This window comes from Rhinolophus sinicus, linkage group LG01 (assembly GCF_036562045.2).
Source record: "Rhinolophus sinicus isolate RSC01 linkage group LG01, ASM3656204v1, whole genome shotgun sequence".
NCBI classification, from domain to species: Eukaryota; Metazoa; Chordata; class Mammalia; order Chiroptera; family Rhinolophidae; genus Rhinolophus; species Rhinolophus sinicus.
The window spans coordinates 70,505,179-70,521,988 of record NC_133751.1 but is presented as its reverse complement, the minus strand read 5'-3'; the positions used below and the strand labels follow the sequence as shown (position 1 = coordinate 70,521,988).

The 16,810-nt window shown below is 31.7% G+C and overlaps 1 protein-coding gene across 5 annotated transcripts in view; it reads left to right on the top strand.

Moving 5' to 3' along the window:
• Nucleotides 1-16,810, top strand: part of NECTIN3 (nectin cell adhesion molecule 3) — a 123,524-nt gene that overhangs the window by 42,996 nt on the left and 63,718 nt on the right. For 3 of the 5 annotated variants that reach the window (XM_074332178.1, XM_019711639.2, XM_074332182.1), the window contains exons 3-5: nucleotides 1,256-1,552; nucleotides 4,591-4,708; nucleotides 8,084-8,235. In XM_074332178.1, coding sequence (XP_074188279.1) covers nucleotides 1,256-1,552; nucleotides 4,591-4,708; nucleotides 8,084-8,235 — 567 coding nt within the window. Of the gene's footprint in view, nucleotides 1-1,255; nucleotides 1,553-4,590; nucleotides 4,709-8,083; nucleotides 8,236-14,463; nucleotides 16,267-16,810 lie in introns of those variants that run through there. The other 2 variants (XM_074332175.1, XM_074332190.1) reach the window with 1 other exon arrangement.

Below are 16,810 nucleotides of genomic sequence, written 5' to 3'. Positions count from 1 at the left end.
TAAGTAAATCTAAATGATCTATAAATAAAAAGTTAAAAAATTCTAAAATAATTAAGGCTAAATATTCCCACATAAACAAATAGTGGGAACACAAAATTGTGTCAAAGAAAACTATACAAAAATACATATAGTCAGATTCCATCATATAAAGTTCAGAAACAGATGAAACTTGGGTAGGTGTCATTTGTTGGTTATAGACCCAACATGAAAAGATAGAAAAATTTATTTCTAAAGTCAGTATAATGGTTTCACACTTGGGCAGGCAAGGTGTTAACGATCAGGAAGAGGCATATGAGAGACTTGGGAGGTGCAAATGTTCTTTATTGGGATGTGTGTGGTTACATGGATATTTGCTCTAAATTATTCATTAAGTGTGTGCACTTGTTATTTTCCAATAATTCCTCTTACAAAAGAGGAAATACATAAGGAAAAGAATATTCCTTAAAGTAAATGGCGAAACAAAAATATGTAGATACAAACCAAGAACAGATGGCAGTGAAAGAACCAAGTGGAAATCTTGGAAATGAAAAAATATCTTTGAGATTAAAAATTTAGCACACAGGATAAACTGTAGGCTTCAGCCAAAGAATTCATGAACTGGGTACTGAGGAATTTATACAGAAAGAAGCAGATAAAATCTGCTGAAAAATGTGACGCGATAGCTAGAATGTATGGAGTGTAGATTGAAAGTGTCTAACATTAAGGTTACTTTTCTTTGATGAGCAGCTTTCTTATGCCAGAAAAAGATAGGTGGTATGTACATTTCAGTAAACATAACTTTTAGTCATGTTGCATTTTGACAGTGTAGCCTCTATGCTGTTAACTTATTTTAAAATAGTTCTCCTTTAAACATTTTTCATAAATGCTTCATAAAATGAAGCATTATATATTAAAACTACTTTTATTCCTTTCAGAGTAATGATACCTTTAATCTCATATTGGAAATTATGATCCAATTAACCGGAATTTTTTGTATTGCTAATTTGGGGAACTCATCTGCCCCTATAAAGCATATCTCTACCAGTGAGAGCAATCTTTGTAATGGTTATATAAAATCTTGGCTTCTTATTTGACCTGGCTCGTGATCTTCTCTTGTTCCAAGAATCCAGTTGATGTTGGCATTACCTAAAAAGTGTGGGTAGATTTTTTATGCAATTATCCCTAAGTTTATGAAATGTAGCTAGATGTGGCTTGGAAAGAGATATATATATAGTCTTAATTGAAATGTAACTAATTTTGTTTTTAATTTAAACAGTTGAACCCACTGTGAGCCTGATTAAAGGGCCAGATTCTTTAATTGATGGAGGAAATGAAACAGTGGCAGCCATTTGTATCGCAGCCACTGGAAAACCAGTTGCACATATTAATTGGGAAGGTGATCTTGGTGAGATGGAATCCACTACAACTACTTTTCCAAATGAAACAACAACAATTGTCAGCCAATACAAGCTGTTTCCAACCAGATTTGCTAGAGGAAGGCGAATTACTTGTGTTGTAAAACATCCAGCCTTGGAAAAGGACATCCGATATTCTTTCATATTAGATATACAGTGTAAGTAAATGGCAACATTTGCTTTTTACACGTCATGTATTTTATTTTCGTTTTCTTCTTTTGACATAATTCTGTATCAAACTTTTAGTTTGAATATTTAGTATTCAGAAATTCTTAACAGCTTTTCCTTACTGACATTTTTGTTCTTAATTTTTAAAATATTTTCATGGAAATTTTATTTAACCAGAGCATTTTTTATCAGTTTGTAAAGATGGACAATGATTTAAAGTTGTTCTCAAACTTATAATTATTTAACCTTATCTTTTTTAGACCTTAAAAATAGGCTGGGCTTAAGCAAATTGTGAAAATTTATACCTCAAAATGTGCAATACTTAGAGACAAATAACTACTTCTCCAATTAATTTAGCTGTTATTCAGTTTTACTGATGCCATCCATGATGTTTTCATTTTTCAGCAAGAATTTTTTACTTCCTAGATGCATTTTAATTATTTTGAAAATCTATATTCTTCTAATATTCTAATCCAATTTTATTGATCATGTAAGATTCTCAGATAGGTAAAACAATATTTTGAAGACATTGGGATAATAACCATTGTAGAAAAGGTTCAAAGCTGGCCCATTTTGGTATTTTTATTTTTTTGTTACAGGATGCACGGTGTGTGTGTGTGTGTGTGTGTGTGTGTGTGTGTGTGTGTGTATGTGTGTGTACAGAGGGTGCCAAAAAAATGTATACCCATTTTAAGAAGAAAACTGTTAAAATTGTAATACTCAATATATACTGATAACAAAAGATGAATACAAGTCACATTTGACTTCTGCAATTGCAAGGGGTGCTCAAATTGGTCCAGACACTTCTGATTATGGCGAACTACATTGCTTGAGCAATGTTGACCTAAGTGTCCACTTGTATACATTTTTTGGCACCCCCGATATATATATTTTCCCCTTCTCTATAAAGTTTCTCAGTTTTTGATACGTTCTTTGAGTAGCATTTTAAAATTTGTTGAACAAGAGAAAAACTGATGGTGCAGATAGCTTATAGCAAAGATAATGACAATTAAGGTGATTGAAGTAGAGATAAAATTAGGAGAAATGTTTAGTTTCTGCTATCATTTCCATCCATACACAGATCATGTGAAGGAGATGTTCTGGTTTTTTTTGGTATGATGCGTAGAATTTTAAATTACACATTCATTACACATGATGTAATGGTTTCTAAAGCTAATTCTAAGGATTTTTTTTCAACATTTATAGGATTAAACTTGAGAAGCTATCCTATGTGAATGTTATTACTATTGTATTCTTGAATACAAATACCTTCTTTTCTCCTTACCTCTCTTGAGAATCTAATTAAAATTATTCAATTTCCTACCTTGCTTTCACAGACTCTTTTTTATTTTTCTCATAAAATTTAGATCCCAATTGTAAGTACTATTAATATTTTTCTCATATTCTTCCTTCCCTGTGTCTAATAATGAGTGAAATTTTCATCAATTTGTATAACGTATATTATATTTTTTGTTTGCTTGAGTGCAATCCTAAATATATAAGATTATTTCTTGTAAGATTATCATTTAGATTTATTGGCATGCTTCTAAAATGTTAGAGTCCTCATGACATTTTTCTTTTTTTAAATTGGGACCTATAAAACATGTGAACAAAGTGTAAGATAAAATCTTATATTCAAAATACATATCTCAAAATCTGAAGGTATTCTGTGGGGATATTTTAATACCTATCCCTTCCTCTTCTTAAGAGAAATTAAACTCACATATATCCGTACTGTTCTTTGAGCAACATTTTTTAGTACCTGTTTTAGGTTACAGAAATGTTAATTCTTGGTTTCTATAAGAGGCAGATTTTTTTTATTTTTTATTCTAAGGTAATTGTACCTTAGTAAAAGGTTAATTTTTTTCACTACCTTTTTTTAAACTTTGCTTGATAGTAGGTCAGGCTTTCCTGGCAGAGTTAAAGTCTGACCTGGTCTCTCTGACTTCCAATTGACCGTGTTCTATTTATCTAGTTTACTATGTAGCTCACATGAAGATGGAGGGTCCCTGTACCGTGTGTAAGTAATGTTTCCTTAGGGGTCTTTCATGACGTCCCTAACCCCATCCCCAAACTAAATTAGACCCTTCCTCTTGTCTTCTCTCTTAGCATCCTATTCTTTTCCATAACAGGTTTTAGTTAAATATTTTTAAAATGTCATCTTTCCTATTCTTATTAGAATTGTACAAATACAGAGTCTCTCTCTCTCTCTCTCTCTCTCTCTCTCCCCCCCCCCCTCCCTGTCTCTCCCTATCTATCCGAAATACCTAAAACAATGCCTGTCGCTTATTAGGAGCTAATCAGTATGGTAGTTGAAGGAATGATTACCATTGGATTTTATAGTTTAAAGGTATAAATTTATATTGCTGGTAGACATGGATAATTGTTCATTTAACTAATTACAGTGTATACACGCTAATAGACCTTTGGGTACACTACTGAATGGATACATGTTCATACAGTTGAGGCCTTAGATAATTTACTTAAATTATAATTATAGGATTAGAAAGTTTGTGCCGCATTTCTACATACATACTCACAGAATGTTAATTAATTATAGTGTAGGGAACCTAATCCCTGTATTGACTTGATATCTCTGGGGGTATTTCCTTTCAGATTAAACATTTTGTTAAAAACAGTTTTATATGATGACTTGATATTTAAATGCCACGTCTTATTATCGAATTAAGTTCTTAATGTATTTTCTTTGTTCATATATCTCTACATATTTCGTAATAGAACTCTTAAATTTTGCTTTTGGTGATTATAGGTTTGTCAATATTCTTATATTCAGTGTTTATAATAACTAGAACTGTATATGCTTGTAGTTGCCTACTGTTTGTTTGGGTACTCATTGTCCATTCATTCATTCATTCTTTCAGTCAACTATTGAGTACTGTCTTCCACATTGGTTATGTACATTGAGAGAAGAAAGTTATTTTTGCTTTTCTAAATTTTAGTTTATCATTGTATGTTGTATTTATCATTAACAAAAGATAATCTGTTCTGTCATGCATTTATTTTATAGACGCTCCAGAGGTTTCAGTAACAGGCTATGATGGAAATTGGTTTGTAGGAAGAAAAGGTGTTAATCTCAAGTGTAATGCTGATGCAAATCCACCACCCTTCAAATCTGTGTGGAGCAGGTAATAATGTTAGCTACTTCTAAAGAGAAATTATTTAAAAGTAAAAAGTATTTTTAAATGTTTAAAGTTGTTTTTATCAGTGTACTACATAATTATAGTAATAGCTGAAAATTAAATGAAAGGTTTCTAAATGTTCTCCTGTCCCACCTCTCCCCACCTTCCTACCCCCCACAGTTCTGTTCCTCAGGCTACTTTAGCAATTCCTTCTGGTAGTTGCTATCATAGGTTTTAAATTGCTACTTCTTCATTTACTAATTTTTAATATGATCTGTTCACTTCTTGTGGTAGATGAATGTATCTACCCCTTCACACACAAATATACCCACATACGTATACACCCTTCATAGTCCCAATGAGATTAAGTTACTTTTAGTTAAACTCTGTAATTATTGTTTGCCACCCTACAACAGGTAAATATTATTTACTGACAGCTGTGTAGTATACTGGAATTGTTTTCTTTTGTCTAAAGCTGTTTTCCATGAGGCTATTAATTGCTTCTTTTTACTTGTGTAGCTTGCTGTCTGCATATCATTAATTCTTTTTATCTATGAAATCCCATCTGTTACACTAAGGTTTTCATTCATATTTCTCAATATTTAGGGCCCTCCTTCAATCTAGATACTTATATCTTTCAACTGTGGATAATTTTCTGATATTTTTGGCATTCTCTCCTCCCACCCCCTTTTTTTCTGTTTCCTCTTACTGGAACTCCTATTTATTGTATACTAAATATCCTTTCTTATTTTTCAAATAATTTTTATTTTATTACAGGAGATTTGCTTGTTCTTCCCCCCCCCCCCCAGTGATTAAAAAAATTAGGTGAACATATTTTTATTTTCTAAGAGCATTTTATTGTTCTGTGTTCATTTTCATAGCATCCTTGTTTTGTGGATGTAGTATCTTCCTTGTTTTTTCCCCCAGAGATTAACTAGAGTTCTTTCCTCTGCAGAGATTTTATTACTCCTACATATTGTCTCTTTTTTCCTCCTAGTTCTTTTGGTTTTGCTTTTTGTCTTTCATTTTGTAGATATTCCTTAATGTTCTCATTTGTCCGGTCGTTTCATAATGATGCATTAAATTATTATAAAATGCTGAGTGGAAACTCTTTTTGTCTAGTGGGGATTATTAGTAGATTCTACTCAGCATCATTAGGTAGAGAGGTGGTTATTTCCCTGGTGAAGCTTCTGATGTCCCCTGTGGAAGAATGGAAGTCTTTTTTTCACGCCATTCATTGTATTTATTGAATTAACCCTCATTCTTTTGCCTAAAACATGAATGTCTGGTACCTGTACAGAGTTGGGAGGATCTATTGTTTTGTTCTTTCAAGTAATCTCCTTATTTCTAGCCCCTTGCCTCACTCTGGCCCTCTTGCAGTATAGTGAGTCAAACTCCAAATCTATTTTGGGTTCTTTGGATCAAATTGGCTGCTTTCTCATCCACATTCCTCCTGCAAGCCCAGAGCAGAGCTGCAACCTGATACTTCTGATATTTTGGACTGGATACATTTTTTTGTGTGGGAGGCAGTCCTGTGAATTGTAGAATGTTTAGCAGCATCCCTGACCTCTAATCTCTGGAGCCAGTAGCACCTCTTCCCCCAACTGCTCCCCCCCAACCCTGTTGTGACAACTACGTCCTCAAACATGCTGTCATCCAAAAATGTCTCCAGACATGCTGATGTCCCCAGAGTCAAAAATCCCTCCTGATTGAGAAACACTGGCTTAAAGTATATACTGTTTTCTCCGTTTTCTGTTTTCTAAAAGTTTGTTCAACCATCTTATCTAATGAATTCTACCTTCTGTTATCTTCCTCTTCATAGGTTTAACAGTTTTTAATTTGTCTACTCTTGTTTTAGGTGGGATTTTTTTGGGAACAAGGAAGCGGTATATTTGGTCAGTCTGTTTTCTTTAAGCAAACATACAGTTTTATATTTTCTTAAAAGTAGGAAGGAGTCATTGGTTAAGATGTGTGATAGGGTATTTCTAATAGTCATACAATTCCACATTCTCATCCTAGTGTCTGTACTTGCAGATGTCTTTTTTTGAGGAAGTCATTTAACCTCTCTAATCCTTTGTTTCCTCATTGATAATAGTGCCTCATAGAGTTTTTGTGAGGGTAGCGACAACGAACATAAATCATATAACGTAAGTGCAATCGAGTGGGAGGTGCTTAGCATGTCATTTGTTTTGAGTTCAATGTAATATTTAGATTTTTCTGTGGCTCATTAGAATACACAACTTCAAAGGATTTTAAGACATTTTGTTCAGAATTAAAGGAATTAGAGTTTGGGGCCCAAAGTAGAGATAGTTGGTAAAATATGCATATATATAGTTCCTATTCATTGTTAAGTATCTTAGGAAAAGAGTTCCCCTTTTGATAGCTGATGCTTGTAAAAATGTTCTTTCCAAAGTTCTATTAAGAAGAATGTTGGGTGTTTTTGTTTTTGGTTTTTAAACATTAAAATATTACCTTGATCCTTCATTGCTAAATTACAGTACTATTAACTGTAAAAGATTGTACTGATTGTTCACTCACCTACTACCCTTGGGAATCATAGTGAAATCATTCCATCTATTCACCAGTGTTGATTTGCTTTATTCTGCCTTCTTATTATTCTTTGTTATTTTCTTTGTAATTAGTTGTTGGGTCTCCTACTGTATACTTAGATCATTGAAAGTAAGGACCAAATCTTATTTAGCTCTGAATCTCAGCAACATCAGCAGAAGAGAGGAAGGTAAACAATGGATGGCTGAGTGAAGGAATAAATGAACCTTTTTAAAATCTGTTTATCTGAAACTATAGTAGTTGAGTTGCTTGGGTTTACTTGACTTTTTCATCCTCTTGTCTTAAAAAAATAACTTACAGCCTTAAAAATAGTTTCAAAATCAAGATGTATTGGTGGTTTTTATTGTTTGCTTGTTTTTTGTACTCTAAAGTTGGAAAAATGATGTAGAACTATATACTTAGTTCCAATGCAATGAATGGTTTTAAAGTTCTTACAGTGGGATTTTATTCCCATTATGGTTTATAGTAATATGTGTATACACTAGATAGGACCTCTTAGCTAAATTGGTGTAGGCACCATTTAAAAAGTTATTGATACCAAATGGTGCCTTGTTTTTTTGTTGTTACCGATACCCACATACAAATTAAATTATTTCATAAGAAGACCTTTCTTGGTGGTTTAGAAACTAACCATCTTTGATGGGGCACAGTATAGATTTGTTCTGCATTAAGTGATACTCTTTAAATAGTGAATTTTACCCTTAAGACATTAGTTCTTTCACTAACTTTCAAAAGTTAATATCTTATTTAGACAGCTATTAATGAATAGAGACTGAAGATATTTAAAATAATGCTCTACTTTTTAACATCTAGGTTGGATGGACAGTGGCCTGATGGCTTATTGGCTTCAGACAATACTCTGCATTTTGTCCATCCACTGACTTTCAATTATTCTGGTGTTTATGTCTGTAAAGTGACAAATTCCCTTGGTCAAAGAAGTGATCAAAAGGTCATCTACATTTCAGGTAAGTTACTATCTACTTGTAAAATGAGTTAAATTATTTCTGTAATGACAGTCATAAGAGTAGCATTGTGATTTTGGTGGTGATTTATGCTTGTGAAAATATTCCTAAATGTGAGGTTTTCCAAATAATCTAAAAGATATAGTGGTACCTCGGTTTTTGAACGTAATCCCTTCCGGAAGACCATTCAAGTTCTGAAATGTTTGAAAACAGCCGACAGCTAAGCCTCAGAATCTTGCACTCATCGGAAGCCATGTGACATGTTCGACTTCCAAGGTGTGTTCAAAAAGTGAAGCATTTACTTCCGGGTTTGTGGCGTTCGTAAACCGAAATGTTCGTCAACGGAGATGTTCGAAAACTGAGATACTACTGTATAATAAAGTAGCCCTATCTGAAATACATATGTAAAGTAGCATTCCTTTACTTAAAGAAAAATGTCTGCAACAAATTTATATACATTTTAAAACCTATGTATATAGTTAGTTTTACAGTTAAATAGTATTAAATTATTCCTTTTATAGGTAGTATGTGCTTTTCTAGAGTCTTTTGTCTACATCAAGAACAAACACTGGTTTTGTTTTGTTTGTTTTTGTGACTACTCTGATAAAATAGGATATCAACTTTGATGACCTGGCTTGTTAAATAACATTGTCACTCAGTATGCTGATCATATTGGGTTATTGAGAGGTAACGTAGGAATGCTACTAAGAATGTTCTAATGAAATAAAATTTAAGATGTTTTTTATTGTTAGTCTTTAAACCACTAAGAACTTAGATTTTCACATTCCATTTAACTGTGAAATTTTTTGTCAATTTGACAGTATAAATTTGAGTAGTCTCAAAATGTAGTTACTGCCTAAAATACATTGTTTCCTGAGTGTGGCTATAAATACTAAATTATCAATGGAATTTGTATTTATAAAAATCATGTAAAATACTTTGAGCATCTCCTTATTGACTATAAGAATGTAGCAGTCTTCGTGTCTAACAAATGGAAAATTAAAGGCAGAAGGAAGAGAACTTTGAGAAATGCAGGTTTGTATGGTAATTATGTAATAGGTTGTTAAGATTTTTATTTATTTTAGAGGAATTTTAAGCTTGCTTTTATGTTATATTCTGAGTTCTTGTGTGATCACTCAACCTAAGAACAGTCCCCCATATTACTTACCACAATTTGTAGTTGTGTGCTCAGTTTACTTACTATCTATCCTCACATTTAAGCATTTTGTATTTGCTTTATTTACCATTGTAAATGATAGGGACTGGCAACTGATAGGGATTCAACGTTTTTCTGTTGTTGTTTTTTTTGCTTGAATCTCACAAGAAACTTAGAGCTGTGTACATCCCTAACCTGTCGCTTTCTACCAGCAGCAGTGCTTTGGCAGAAATGGGAATGAGATTGAGTATTAGTATTATTAGTCTCCCTTTCTTCCCTTAGAGGTTTCTTACTTTAAAAAAATCATAAAGCCACAGAAAATGCATATTTAAAATGTACTTAACTAAGGACTTCTTACTTTTTGTTTCTGTTGTACAAATTTTGGTATAGGGTATTACTTGTAAATCTTAGGCCCAATGTGTTATAATTATGTAATCATTTAAGTTCTAAGGCTCAATTTATAAGGCAGTCTTATATATAGATTCTGTTGGTGACAGCCTAAATTCTTATCTTTTGGCGTTCTGTACTCCTGACTTGTGTGTCCAATTGCCTGTTAATGATCATTAACCCTATGTAAAAGTATAAATAGGCATTTACAATTTAATGTTCAAAACTGACAATTATTGATAACTCCATTTTTATATTTCCTGAGGGTTTAATCCTTGATACTTATCCTTGATTTCAATTTTTTTCTCACACCTCACCCAATTCATCAACAAATCGATGTCAGCTCTCCCATTATATTATACACAGAACCTTACCAATTCTCTACTTCTAATATTCTGGTCCAAGCCATCAGCAACTCTAACTTCACTATTCTGTTTCCCATTTTACCCACAATGAAAACGAGGTCTTTACAATGACAAAGACTCTGTACGTGTTCTGGTCCTAGATTCTCTCTCTGACCTCATCTCTCACTACATCCCTTGCTCACTTGGTTTCAGTCACCCTGGCCTCCTTGCCTTTCGTTGAAAACGGCAGGCACATTTCTACCTCAGAGTCTTTGCACTTGCTGTTTGCATTGCCTTGACTGCTCTTCAGGTATTTTCATAACTTTTTTTCTCACTTCTTTTAGGTCTTTACTCAAATAACACCTTCACGACTGTATTTAAAATTGAAACCGCTCCCTTCTCACCTCTTCACTGCATTCTGTCTTCTCTCCCTTATTTTTCTTTACTTACTGCCATGTGACATCATACATATTTTATTATTAGGTTGGTGCAAAAGTAAAAGGTTAAAAATAATTGCAAAAACCACAATTACTTTTGCACCAACCTAATATATGTGCTTGTCTCTTTTTATCCAAGCTAGAACATAAATCCTAAGAGGGCAGGATTTTTGTCTGCTTTAATCACTACTATATTCCCATCATCTGCAATAATGTTTAGTATATACTAAGCGTTCAATAAACTTTCGTTGCCTGAATGAATAAATTTGAGAAGAAAACAATCAGGAAAGAATTAAAAATCCAAAATCTTCTTTTATGTAACTCTGTTTTCTTCGACAAGGTAACTAATGTAACACTGGTGACAAACTTTACACAATTTTTGATGATCCTCTACTAGGTCTTATAAGAAGGGAAGTCATTTTGAGTAAATTTGAAAAATCACAGTTTATTACCACTAAGGACTTTATAAAAAGATAGCATTATATGAGATGGTTTTCTTAAGGTAATCATCAAGAATTAGACTCTGCTTTTCTATCTAGAGTCTTTAATACAGTATACTATGCTGAGTTTAGTTAACTCCGCTAAGAACTTCTTGTAGTATATCGAGTATCCTAGATAAAATACTGCCTTTCCAAAATGACTAGTAAATCCTAGTAGTCTTTTATCAGAATAGAAGTTCATAATGCATACAGTAAATGATCAGTTTATCTTTTTCATTGAGTTCTATGTATTCTTTTTCCTCTAGGAAAAAATTTATTTACCTCAGTATTAAAATTGATGTTTAAAAGTTTCAGAAATGATTTTGAAAAGTATTTGTAAAAGGAATGTATCTTATGACCAGAGACTAAAGGTTCTCCTCAGAACAGAGCAGAGTTTGCAAATCTCAGAGAAATTGCTCATAATTTTATTATACATTTTCTCACATTGGGAAGCATAAGATTTTGGACAAGAGGTGATTGATTCAAGATTGCAGTATTCAACTTCAATTATTACTAATGGGAGTGCAGTGACTCTGTCCAATATTAACTGACTGCTGGAAATTGTATTTTTCTAGTAGTTTTGTTCTGTGGTTTTTGTTGTTTTTTTTCCTGATACCTCTTCTCTTTTAGAATAGGGAAGTGAATTTTTATGTATCATGTAAGTTCCCCATGCCTAAAACTCAAAGTATATTTCTATGCAAATCTTGAATTCAAATACTGATTTTAGGATCCAGACATATTATCAGACTTAAGAATCCACACATTCTTAGCAAGCCTTGAATTTTAAAATTCATAGATTTTGTTTATTTAAACAATTCATATAAAGTCTAAAAGAAAAATAAATCAATTTTTAACATAGTAATTATGCTAAAATATATTTTAAAGCTACAGAGACCTTACTGGATTGTTTTCCTATTTGACAAAAGTCATTAATTTGAAAAAGAAGCTTAAGAAGTTCTTTATTTAAATGTGGTGAACTCAGAGTCTACTAGTTCATTACATTTGTTTTATACTCATATGTTCAGCAAAGAATATAAAAAAATATTGTCTGATGGAAAAAATAAGGAATGCTGTTAGGAAAGATTTTAAATCACAATAAATAGGTAGCTATTGGTGATTACAAAATACTAGTTCTCTGTCTCCTTACACAAATTGTGATTCTCACTGTAATTATCTTGGAGGAGGGCAAGAATTAGAAAACATTAATAAATGTCTTATATGTGTTATCATATATCCATTGTTTAAAATGTAAAAAAATAAAGTATTAATAGTAGTCCCTCTTCCGTGGAATCATAGTAATGGTGAGGCTATGCTATTTTTAACACTGGTTGATGAGGGGATGGTAAGTTAAAAAGTTTCTAGCACCACTGACAAATAATAGATTTTTAAAAAGGGTTTTTTTAGTACTCTCTGTTTTCAGTTAGATAGTTTCTGAGGGCTGTATTTTGTTAGTTAGATATCCATCTATGTTCACATAAAGAACATTGCAAGTAGAAATAGGAAATGTCAGTTATTGTTTTCATTTTTTTTGACATTTAACAAAAATGTTCAGTTATATATCATATCTTATAGATGGTGAAAGCACTGTTCTGAGAAAGATAGCATTTCATTAAGAGCTATCAAAACCTTTATGTGCACAAAAATGTGTGGATTATAAATAATTACTTAAGTGATTTGTACTTTTGTTTAAACATGCTGATGCAAGTTTATTGTAATACTTTGGGAATCATTGTAAAGATGACATTTAATATTTAAAACTTGACTTTTCTATTAGTCTTTCCCCTTCAGAAAATACATGCGTTATCTTACAACTGATTAATTTTTATTTCTTTAATATCTTGGTTCTGAGAAGTTGGATTATATGAGGCTTTACTACATTAGTACTAGAAATGATCCTACAATTCCACAATTGTTTTCTTTTAAGATTAAATTTGTTCAGCTAGTGAATATGTTCTTACAAATTACAACTCTTTCTTGATTCATTTACTTACATATAATATGATAACTAACATTCACTTCAAGGTACTTGACAGGATTGCCTCTTATATTGGTTTAAACTCATTTAGGAAATTAGTTATACTGTACTTATTAAATTTTATACTGTACTTGCTAAATTTTTACCACATTCTATATATATGGCATTCCGTGATGAAACCTGTCTCAGTAAGTATTTTTCTTTAGCTTGTAATTTTAGAGTAACTTACCCCATGTAGATTTAGTATTTTTCTAACAATCATTTTTTAAAAGCTCTATCAATACTGCTCATTTAAAAATTAATTATAGGAGATTACCATTTGGGTCATTTGTTTTTATCAGTGAAGAAATTCAAAATTTTTTACTTCATCATTTCTTCAAACTCTAGAGTTTTGTGTAACATGACCTACAAATACCACTTAATTGATAATTAACCAGTCTTTAATTTTTACTGTTTATGTTTAGTTGCTTTTTAATATTAATGGCTATTTACTCTGTAATCTAATGGCAATACACAGGATCATTTGCATCTAATATTTAAGTATTATTAGAATGTTCTCTCTAAAATATTAGCTACTTTTTTTGAGACTCCATCCTAAAGAAATGTGACATTAAATTTTGCAGATATGGTTGAAATCCTTCAATTTCCTAAATGTTCAAATATCTTACCCATGGGGTATAGACATGATTATGACATTTTTATAACATTTTATAGTTTATAACATGTTTTCATTTTGTTTTTTAGTCTCATTTGATAATTACCCATTTGGCGAACACAGTTGCAGCATGCTTTTTTATTTTTTAAATTACTAAATGATGTTATGTACCACATAGATCCTTTTTAAAAATTGAAGAGTTCTCTTTATTTAAGGAAAATATTTTTGAGAGAATTATTACAACAACAGCTTATACTGTGGCCACTTAACAAGATTCTATAGTTTTTCATTCTTTTACAGATAAGTTCAGATCTTACAAAAATAAACTGTATTAGGTAAAAATGGATATTAAGGAAACATTTTAATTTTTCATTTTATTTCTTTGTGTTACTGGCACATTTGCATTATTTGATATTATTTAAGTTTTTGGCATGATGATTCTTAAGCCAGCTATATGTAGGACACTTAAGTAATACTCTTCATCGAAAAAAGACACACACACAATGAAACGTATTTCTTTGAGTACAGTATCATGCCTAATAATTTAGGATTTATACCATAGATAATTTTTCATTCCTTTTACTTCATTGGTAACTGACTAAGTGTCAGTTTTGTTATTTTTGAAAAATATATAAGTACCAATGCATTCTAATCTTAAATCAAATTAAGAATGAAAAACTATTGTTACTATGAATATATATTCATTAACTATGCTGTCTTTTCAACTTGCTGCTGAATCAGCCTGCATTGACATTCTTTGCCTTTCTGTGTCTTGTCTATCTTTACTGTTTCCATTAGATCCTCCTACTACTACCACCCTTCAGCCTACAGTTCAATGGCATCCCTCAACTGCTGACATCGAGGATCTAGCAACAGAACCAAAAAAATTGCCCTTCCCATTGTCAACTTTGGCAACAATTAAGGATGACACAATTGGCACGATCATTGCTAGTGTAGTGGGTGGGGCTCTCTTCGTAATACTTGTAAGTGTTTTGGCTGGAATATTCTGCTATAGGAGAAGACGGACGTTTCGTGGAGACTACTTTGCCAAGAACTACATTCCACCATCAGATATGCAAAAAGAATCACAAATAGATGTTCTTCAACAGGATGAGCTTGATTCTTACCCAGACAGTGTAAAAAAAGAAAACAAAAATCCAGTGAACAATCTAATACGGAAAGACTACTTAGAAGAGCCTGAAAAAACTCAGTGGAACAATGTAGAAAATCTCAATAGGTTTGAAAGACCAATGGATTATTACGAAGATCTAAAAATGGGAATGAAGTTCGTCAGTGATGAACATTATGACGAAAATGAAGATGACTTAGTTTCTCATGTAGATGGTTCAGTAATTTCCAGGAGGGAGTGGTATGTTTAGCAACCACTAAATGTGACTTAACTATGTACAATGTTTCATTCATACTAGTTGTTCATTTTTCAGATTGTTCATACTTTTTCTTGAGGAAGAATAAGCTTTTTCAACTTGATTTTCAAGCTTACTTTTTATATTCTAATTTGACAAATGAAAATGTAAAATCTGAGTTCAATGTATCTGAGCTGCTTTACAATTTTTTTTCAATGCTGTACTACTGTCTCAAGATTTAAATTTTAATGCAGAGTACTTTATTGGTCTAAGGCACACAGGTAAGAGGAAATGTCAACACTAAATGTATGACTTTTTGGTACAAAAATTAAAAAAAAAGGAAACTACCTTGGCATTGTGTATTAAATGTTTACCTAAGATTATAATCTCAAATATAATGTTTATAAACATATACCTCTCAAAATTTATCACCACTAAATGATACTACATCAAAATCGACTATTAAACTAATTCAAGAAAGGTTTATATATATTTTAGTATACAAAAAAAATTCAACCTGATAAAACACTTTTTCAAACATTATCTTCTAAGTTTCTATACAAATGGAATCTTTACCTCTGCATTTTAATGAGCCTTGCCATAATTACTGTAGAGTGGCTTTTCAAAGGTATTTTGTTGCACTAAAACTGTGGTAGTAAACTCAGTGAACATAATGTGTGGAAGAGCATAATTAACTGCTCAATATTTTTGTCCAAAATACATACAAGAGTAATAAAAACATGCCTTTTAAACATCATAATTATTATAACGTTTTTCATCTCCAGAGGACAGCTCTTATGTAGTCATATGAAATGGATTTTGGTACAGTAAGTGGTAGTTTTGTTTTAATGCTTTATGTCCTAAATATAAGACTAATAATGAAAAGATGGTACACAGTTAAATATAGTGCAGAGAGGGTATTTCAGTATATGGATAAACATGGGTAACGTAGCATTAAAATGCCAGTTTTAGAAATGAGACGTTTCAGCCAAGAATCTATATAAAAAATATTCTAGAACTTCTTTTAGTCACTTAATATTGATGTTGTTCAAACGGATAAATATACAGAAGTAAAATTTAAAATAAACTTGGAAATTTGAGATTTAATGAGAAAAATCTGAATGACAGAACCACTTACACTTGCTGATGGATATTGGCATACCATCCCTTTTTCCCTCCTAACTGTATGTATGTTTCAAGATTTTTGTTTTTCCAATTAAAACTGGAAACTTCTTGAGGTTTTTTTGTTTCATTTTGGTTACATAATTCATTACGTATATTCTTTCCAGAAATCATGTGTTGTTTGGGAAAAAAAATGTTATCTAAATCTTGAAATGTAGATTTTCTTTGTGAGGTAATTAAATTGCTTTTACAGTGGAGTCCTATTAAGTTGTAATAATGACAACTATTTTGAAGCCCAAAGAATATGTTTTTTCAGTTGATGATTGATTTGAAAAAAGGACTGTGTAGAATTGCCTTAGGTCTTTTGCCAGGGAATTGAAATGGAAGTTAGTAGGAGAATCATAAATTAAATAAATTATTTTGTTAACAAAAACGCAAAATAGGTACTTTTTTTTTTTTACCCTCCCAATTACCCCTTCCTGATCCTTGTAAAATCTAAAAATAATGTTTTATAATGCAAAGTTCTAACATGTTCATACAGTTTTGCATGTAGGGAAGGCTTTATTCTAAATGACTATAACATAGTTTCCTTTATTATAACTAGCAGTATTTTCTGGAAATTAGAAACCTATTTTATTTCTCTTTCCAAACACTCAATA